Here is a 9033-nt window from a genome sequence, read left to right as displayed (position 1 = left end):
CTGCCGGCGGCCAGACAGTCCAGTTTATCCCCATATGAGTCTGGGTCACCAGAGACTCACCCGGAACTGGAGTTCAGAACCATCGGGAGCTTGTGCCTCCCTCCTGATTGAAAAAGACAACCACGTCCTCAGTTGCCAGCCCTTTCCTTGTGCGCCTCTGTACCTCTGCACTCCACCTCCACACCTCCCCCTGAGTCTCAGTGTGCTTTTCTCTTTCCTTCTAGTTGTAGAATTTCCACTCAGCCAGCTTTCCTGTGGTTCTGGATGATGTTTGTTTTGTCTTTTAGTTGTATTTTTGAAGTGGTTGTGCGAGGTAGCAATTTCAGGTGTTTACCTATGCCGCCATCTTGTTTTCTCCTATTTTGTATTAACTCTTAAAATTTTTTTGCTGCTTATAAAATGGTTTATTTTCTTTTTTAATATTCTTAAAATATTTTTCACTATATTCTAGCTTGTTTTTTCTGATGAAAAGCCATCAGTCATTCAAATCTGCTTTTAAGATTTTCTCTTTATTTTTCCTCTTCAACAGTTTGATTATGATGTATCTATGATATATTTTATTCTTTTTATTTTTGTGTATTACTATAAAAATTTCTGTGTTTTGAATCTGCATTTTTATGTCTTTTGCCACTTCTTGGGTATTTTTCTCTATTTATTTTTTTGAAATATTTTCCTGCTTCATTATTTCTCTGTTTTTATCTTCTGTGATTCAAATTTATATGTTAGACCATTTTTTATGGTCCCAAAATTTTCAAAGACTCATTTGTTTCAATCTTTTATCTCTGTTTTTCAGATTGAATACAATTTATTGGTCTATTTTGCTGATTTTTCCTTCTGTAATCTCCAATAATTTAAAAGCCCAGCTTCAGATAAAAATCACATGATCTCACTCATTTATGGAATATAATGAACAACATAAACTGATGAACAAAAACAGATCCAGAGACAGAGAAGCATCAATCAGACCGTCAAACCTCAGAGGGAAGGTAGGGGAGAGTGGGGATGAGGCGGGGAGATCAACCAAAGGACTTATATGCAAGCATATATGCCTAACCAATAGACACAGACAACAGGGGGGTGAGGGCATGAGTGGGGGGTTTGGAGGGTAATGACACATATGTAATAACGTAATCAATAAAAAATTTCAAAAAATAAATAAAAGCCCAGCTTCTATTTTTAATTTGAATATTTCAGGTTTTAGTTCTAGACTTTTCATGTTATCCTTTTTACTTTCACTACTTTTCTAGCTATTCATACATTATGGTTATATTTTCCTTTACCTTCTGGAGCAAAGTTATAATGGTTTAAAAAAAAGTTTTCTCTTTGCAGAAATTAGATTATTTGGGGACTGAGGGGGAAGAGTAGGAATAGATATGCTCTATGTACAGCAAGAGGAGTTCCCCCAAATTGGCTCTAGAATATTAAACAGGAAATAATTAAACTGGAAACACTCTGAGCTCCTACAAAGAGGCATTAAGTAATGTCATTTGGCATGTCTTGGTGTTGGGAACTATCCAAAATGCAGATTGGATTTTAGTTTGGACACCAATTAACTAGTAACTGTTCCTCAATGCCATGCTCCCCATTACACAGTAGAGCAGAGAACAACATAATTGGCACATACAAATTTCAGCTAGTCTGTACATGAGCTAAGAAAGAAGTAGAGTTTTTTTTACAAAGTTGTAATTTTATTGCTTATTTTTTTCAGAATAAAAATAAATGTTAAAAGTCACTTATTCTTGGTTCTACATGATTTAGCACAACCCCCTCTTCATTCTAGAGAGTTGATGTTGCATTGTTAATCACCCAGGAAAGTCCCGTCCTGGTGTACATTGTTTGGACAGTTGTGTGATAAAACTGAGCAAGTCTGTACTTATCATGTGGTCCTTTCTCAGGGGATCCCCTGTGCGCACAGAATCACAAGATACTACACTGCTTCTTCCTAGTATCACTGGGTGAAGCATTTCTGACCCGCTAGGTTTTTCATAGCGACCTTCACATCCTTGTTTCTCAGGCTGTAGATGATGGGGTTGAGCATGGGAGTCAGCACTCCATAAAAGAGAGAGATGAGCTTGTCTGAAACGTCCTGCTTGTCCTCCCCCCGTGGGTCCTTTGATTTGGGTTTTGCATACATGAAAAGAATAGTCCCATAGAAGATGACCACCACAGTAAGATGCGAAGAACAGATAGAGAAGGCCTTTCGCTGGCCCTCAGCTGAGGGGATCCTCAGGATGGTGGTGAGGATAAAGATATAGGAGACAAAAATGAACAGAACTGGGACCCCCAGGAAGATCACGTTGGCCACCCCCATACTGATCACATTGATGGAGATATCAGCACAAGCCAACTTCAGGACAGCTAGAATCTCACAGGTAAAATGGTTGATGACATTGTCCCCACAGAAGGGTAATTGTACTGCAAGAGAGATCTGCACCAAAGAGTTGACTCCACCAGCCAGCCAGGAGCTGGCAGCCATGGGCACGTAGGCAGCCTTGCTCATGACCACGGGGTATCTAAGGGGGTTGCAGATGGCCACGTAGCGATCAAATGCCATCATGCCCAGCAGCACACACTCTGTGGCTCCCATGGCAAAGGAGAGAAACATCTGCACAGCACAGGCTGAGAAAGAGATGGTTTTCCTGGGAGTGAGGAAGCCATCCAGGACTAGAGGGATGGAAGAGGTGGTGTAGCAGATGTCCAGGAAGGAGAGGTTCCCCAGGAAGAAGTACATGGATGTGTGCAGGTGGGAGTCAGAGATGGTCACCAGGACAAGGACCCCATTTCCCAGCAGGATCACCAGGTACATCAGCAGGATGAGCACAAAGAAGGTTTTCTCCAGCTTCGGCTGATCTGAAAGCCCCAGCAAGACAAATTCTGCCACCTTGGATTGGTTGGCCTCTTCCATTTTAAATTCTCTCTTCTACCTTCAGGGAAACTGAGGACAGCAAACACATGTTTATCGGGATCAATATTGGGGATTATAATGAGATGCTTCCAGCAATTATAATTAAATGCACCCTTTGACATACCAGTTTGTAATATCGGTGTCTAAGGGACAAAATTCACCGTCTACTAAAGTTACCTTAAATCTCAGGCTATCCCACATCAAAAGCAGGAAAGGGACAGCCTGGAAATCTAATCAAACCATGATTTAGGAAAGAGTTTTAGCCGGCTCAATAGTGTTAACACTTGAAGAAAGGATTGCATAAGGATAAACCTACAGGAGGACCATAAAACAGAAACCCAGAGGGTCAGCCCTGCCTGTCCCCAAGTTGTCCCTGCAGTGTCCTGGGAGGTCGTCCTATTCAGTGATGCTGACCGCTGACTTTCCCTCACTCCCCTGGTGCTAATTCTGTGCTTGTGTAATGATTTTTCTGATGGTAATTTGGCTCCCCCTGGAGTCCTGTACAAAAGGAATGTGATGATCAGGGCCTGCCTAGCATTTACATTTGTCACTCGATGCCTGGTTTATACTTCATTTCTAATGTTTGGCGACCTCCCTTCATGACACTGTCAGTAAGGAGTTTCTGGCTGGTGGACGAAGGAGACCCTAACAGAAGTACTTCCACATCCCCCCTCTCTACCCATGCCTCAGTCCACGGCACTGCAGTCTCCTCAGTCCACTCCAGCGCTGGGGGTTGGGGAGCAGGAAAAGAATACAAGGACACGTGTCCTCTATGCCTCCCACTGTGAGCATCGGTGACGCTGTGACCAGGCTCTGTGCTTCTGGAGCTGTTTTAGGTCACGACTCCGAGCTCAGACCCTTCTCTGTTTGAGTTGACCATGATGGCCACTGCAGTGCCACAGCAATGCTTTCTCCACAGGAAAGCAGACAGTTCTACCCAGCCTTGCAGAGAGGTCACCCAAAGGAGACACTGCATATAGGCTGTCCTTCAGTCACTACAGAACGGCCCACTGCATTAGAGAAAACCGCAAGCCTCGATTGCTCATGTTAAAATGAGGAGACAAGATCAGAGAGGTCACGCACAGTGCATACAGGGCCAGGACGGGAGCCTGGTTCCCGACCTTCTCCCCAGGGCTCCTCCCTCACCACCCTGATTGTATTCTGGCTCCTCCGTTGTGTGCCAGAGCAGGTTCACGGAGAAGCAGAAGAGCAAGGATGAAGTCGTGGTCCTCCTCACTCTCTCTAGGACACTCATGAAAGAGACAGGTGTCGCATCTTTCTCCAAAGTATCTGCTCAGAGCAGGGCTTGGGGTTGGGGGGTGAGGGTAGGAGGGGGTCTCTGGGCTTCCCTCATTGCATCGGCGACTATTACACTGTTGCTGGTTGGGGGCGATTGAACAGGAGAAGCCATTGGGAAGCTATCCTCATGCAATTTTCAGAGATTAACTGTGGACGTTGGAAATATTTAGGGAAAAGAAATCTGTTTTTAGAGATATTAATATTATTGACTGGAGATTCGTAGACTTGGCGGGAATGCTGTAAAATAACTAGCCTTACCTCTTTCACCGCCCTTGTAGGAATACCTTCTATGAAACACAATTTTCCCATTTCTGCTGTGAAAATCTGGAGTTTTGTGAGTGCCTGCTTCCCATTCCTTTGTCAGGCAGGCTTGATTGTTGGAAAGTTTCCCCGACTTTAAGGAGAAACTTCTTCCTCTAATATCCTCCCCACTCCTCACTCTGTCTGCCCCCACACGGGTCTAGGCTCCCAGGACATGCCTGCTCCCTTCCCCTAGAAAAACCCTCAGAGACATGGAAGCTGTGACCAAGTCTCCCTCACAACCACCTCTTCTCTTCCACCCACCTACCTGAAGAAGCTTTAGCCACAGAGAGAACTCAGTGTGGGGTGAGCCATGGTGGGACAGGCGCCCACCTGGACAGCGGTCTCATGGCTGGAGGATGCTGGAAGGCCCCGGGCTTGGGAGGTGATTTGCTGCAGCTGCCCAGCTTGCCCGTCCCTGGTACAGCCCTCCCTGCTGGGGCTGTGCCTGGAAGCAAATCCTGCTTAGTTGTCTTGAGGCTCAGCAGTCCCTTCACTTTCACAGCCCGGTAAGGAAAGCCTAGGGTTGACCACAGGTGAAGGGGCTCTGGCTGCTCCCTGTCAGTGGCCGTCTCCATGCCCAGCAAGAGAACAAGAGGAAGGACAGGCTGAGGAGCTGCTCCCCAGGGGTCCTGGCAGCCATGCCCAGCCTGCATGCGCAGGGCAGACACCCCCTGCTCTTCGCCCCTCGCCCTCTCCCCAGAGGCTCTGTCCCGGAGCCATGGAGCAATTTAGAGCTCTGGTTGTTTGGGGCCAGTTTTAATCCCAGAACCAATTTAAAGTTTGGTGATAGTCCTCACAGGAGCTTAGGGCTTGTGTCCTGTCAACCCAATTAGATAAGATTCAGACAGTTCTATGTAAGTCCTTTCGCTACAAAGAAATATTCCTTAGCCGAGCTGCGGTGGCTCAGTGGTTGAGCATCAACCTATAACCAGGAGGTCACGGTTCGATTCCCGGTCAAGGCACATGCCCGGCTGGCAGGCGCGGTCCCCACCGTGGGGCGTGCAGAAGGCAGCCGATTAATGATTCTCTCTCATCACTGTTTCCATCTGTCTCTCCCTCTCCCTTCCTCTCTGAAATCAATAAAATACATTTTTTAAAAAAAACAACAAAAAACAAAGAAACGTCTTTGCAGACATTCCTGGAAGTAGAGGGATAACGAAGGTCTGGGTGTGCTTTGACCACAATGGCGCCTGTTAGCGGGGCTCTGTGATGGTTTTGGCCCTCCCTGCAGCCCCTCAACACTGTCCCTCCAGAGCTGCCCAGGCCTGGCCTCTGCCCCTAAAAGCAGGAAGCATGATACATGGACCAAGGGCCGGCACCACGCACTAGAAAGAGAGCAGAAATGACCAGGGCGGGTGACGGCTACAGTCTGTGAGCTGATTGCCAAGTGCCCCTACGTTCTGTGGGAGCCCAGAAGCAAGGAAGAGTCAGGTGGGAGGCCAGAGAGGAGAGTGTGATGACACCCATGTGAGAGACCTGTCAGGAGAAGAAATTATAAGGCTTAGGGACAGGTCAGGGTTAAAGAAAAAGACTGAAAGGAGGGCAGGGGTCCAAAACTAAGAGAAGAAAAGAAACATACAACAAAACAGGAGACAGGAGGGAGGCTGTTTAAGCTCGCACAGGAGACTGGGGACCAAAAGGGTGTCTTGACATTCAGTCAAAACAGTGAATTCCTCTGCCCATCTCCTTATTCTCAGCCAGGCACTGAGGATAAGGAGATAAATACAAAATCTCTCCTGTAATGGAGTAGACACGGAGGGCTTGAGTTGACAGTGAGATGCTAATTTTAGTAGTTGTTGCCACTTGTTGGGAACAGAGTGCTTTTAATCAACCTCCCTTTAACTGTTTCCCCAGATAAACTAACAATACTCATTCCCTCTGCAAAATGCATGCGCCAACAACCATGGCAAGTCACTGGCTCAGGGAGGGTGGGTTGTCAGGCAGGTCTGCTCCGACTGGCGGGGAGGTACACTAAGAGGCAGTTATGTATGTCCCTCTGGTTACTCAAGCCAGTTGTTAATCTTGTAGTTATATTAATTTTATTTAAACTAAATACACTGAGCTACAAAGGGTGAAAAGAGTTGCTTTTATGAAAACTAAGTGGAATGCTTTGGAGCAGTGGTTCTCAACCTTCTGGCCCTTTAAATACAGTTCCTCATGTTGTGACCCAACCATAAAATTATTTTTGTTGCTACTTCATAACTGTAATGTTGCTACTGTTATGAATCGTAATGTAAATATCTGATATGCAGGATGGTCTTAGGCGACCCCGGTGAAAGGGTCATTCGACCGCCAAAGGGGTCGAGACTCACAGGTTGAGAACCGCTGCCTTGGAGCGACTCATTAAAGGCAAGTTGTTAAAATAAATTATTGTCATATCAGATGTCAGGGAGATTGCTGTAAAATTCTAGACAGATTCTGCGCTTTGATACTTTTGCAAAAAAGAAAGTCTTTGAGTTCTTACTCCACTTTAAGAAAGTTGAAATAGAAAATTATAGACAATGTATCATAGGTGTGGTTAGTTAAGAGTCCAAATTGTGGGCTCATAGCAAAGAAAAAGCTCTCTTTCTGCACTAAAAGTTTGGCAAATAAGTCCAGTTATTTGTTTTAAATTGAAAGAAATGTTTAAGGCAGTAGTTCTCAAACTTATCGATCTCAGGATCCCTTTACATTCTCCAAGTAGTTTTCTGTTCCTTTCTCTCTTCTGCTTCTGGTATTCCCATTACACATTATGTTGCACTTTTCATAGTTTTATCACAGTTCCTGGATGCTCTACTTTTTGGGGGGAGGAGGGGTGTCTTTTTTCTTTTCTATTTTGGAACTACCTGGTGATGTATCCTCAAGCTCAGACTCTTGTCTCAGCTATGTCCTCCAGTCTACTAATGAGCCCCATCAAAGGCATGTTTCCTTCCTATTGCAGTGTTTTTCATGTCTAGCATTTCTTTTGTATTCTTTCTTGGAATTTCCATCTCTGTACAAACATTACCCATCTAGTCTTGCATAATAACCTTAGGGGAGTTCCCTGGCATGTGACAAGTCACTTCTCTCTTGCTGCTTTCAACATTGTCTTTTTATCTTTGACTTTGATAGTTTAATTATAATGTGACTTAGTGTAGGCTTTTTTGTGTTCAGTCTATTTGGGATACTACGGGCTTACAGACTCTGGATGTCTTTTTATGTCCTCAGATTTGGGGTGTTTACAGTTATTTTTTCTTTACCATAAGCTCTCTGTCCCTGTCTTGCTTTTCCTTCTAGGACTCCACATTGTGCCCAGAAGGATCAGCCTAAGATGCAAATCTGATCATGTCAGACCTTTGCTTAAAGCTCCTAAGCAGCTCCTCTTCCCCTACAGGAGAAAGTCCGAACTCCCCAGAATGCTCAAAAAGACCAACCACGGGTCCAGCGCTGCCTCTCTCCCCATCAGCAGCACCTGCCCCTTCCTGCTCTAACAATACTGCCCTGCTGATCACTCCCCAACGCTGGGCTCTTTCTCGTTTCGGTGCCTTTGTTTATGCAGCCCCTGCTGCCTGGGGTGCTTCCCAATTCCCCTTCCTCGGGCAAACGGCCACTCATCCATTCCAGTGGTGTGCTATAAATGTTTAACAGCTGGATCTCCAGAGCAAAAAAAGCCCTGATGTGGACCATGTGCCGATTTCTGTGGTGTAAACACTCCCACGATATCCAATGTCAAACTCGCAGCAACATCGCTACACGGAAGTTGAGAGGAGATTGCGCAATTGGTGAGCCAGCCCCAGCTCACCGCGGACCTCAGATCACCGGCAGGAAGTCCGGCCCCAGCCTCCCCCGGGCTTTCAGAGCAGTGTGGGCATTCTCCCTGCCCCGCCCTTCCTACCTTGTTTGGTAATTTTCTTTCATGTGACTCTCTCTGACCACTAGAGGGTGCACTCCGGAAGGCAGAATATTTACTGCATTGTATGCAATAGTCACTTGCTGAATAGGAATGTACCCGTTCTCTGGACCATCCCTGTTCTGGTTCGCATTCTGTCAGCGACTCCCAGGAGCTCTCAGTGCACATGCACAGATGATAGGACGCAGACAGGACAAGGATTTAGATAGATTTCAAGTGAAGCCTGAGGAAGAACAGGGCAGGTTACTTCAACAGGCCTTATCCAATGAGTTGAAAATTTAAAGGGAAAGTATGTCTTTCACTCAGACTTTCTATAAACCACTATACGGCCTTGGCTGGTTTGGCTCAGTGGATAGAGCATCGGCCTGCAGACTGAAGGGTCCCGGATTCAATTCCGTCAAGGGCACATGCCCGGGTTTCGGCTCAATCTCCAGTAGGGGGCGTGCAGGAGGCAGCCGATCAATGATTCTCTCATCATTGATGTTTCTCTCTCTCTCCCTCTCCCTTTCTCTCTGAAATCAATAAAAAATAAAAACAAACAAAAAAACACTATAAGCACAGACTTGGCTACAACACAGGAGAAAAGACTGGGGGCTGCTGGACTCTGAATGGGATTAAAGCGTTCAGAGAAGAGAAAGGAAGGGAAGGAAAGGGCGAC

General features: G+C 45.9%; 1 protein-coding gene across 1 annotated transcript; it reads right to left on the bottom strand.

Moving 5' to 3' along the window:
* Nucleotides 1-1948: 1948 nt before the first annotated feature.
* On the bottom strand, nt 1949-2905 carry LOC102770360 (olfactory receptor 2S2). Its single transcript, XM_006758616.1, has one exon. It carries the CDS (start codon nt 2903-2905, stop codon nt 1949-1951), a length of 957 nt encoding a protein of 318 aa, XP_006758679.1.
* Between the last annotated feature and the right edge of the window lie 6128 nt (nt 2906-9033).

This window comes from Myotis davidii, unplaced genomic scaffold (assembly GCF_000327345.1).
Source record: "Myotis davidii unplaced genomic scaffold, ASM32734v1 scaffold534, whole genome shotgun sequence".
Classification (NCBI taxonomy): Eukaryota; Metazoa; Chordata; class Mammalia; order Chiroptera; family Vespertilionidae; genus Myotis; species Myotis davidii.
This window is presented reverse-complemented; position numbering and strand designations above follow the sequence as displayed.

Excerpts from the sequence above, each read along its gene's own strand:
- LOC102770360 (XM_006758616.1), bottom strand. The coding sequence starts at position 2,905 with ATGGAAGAGGCCAACCAATCCAAGGTGGCAGAATTTGTCTTGCTGGGG.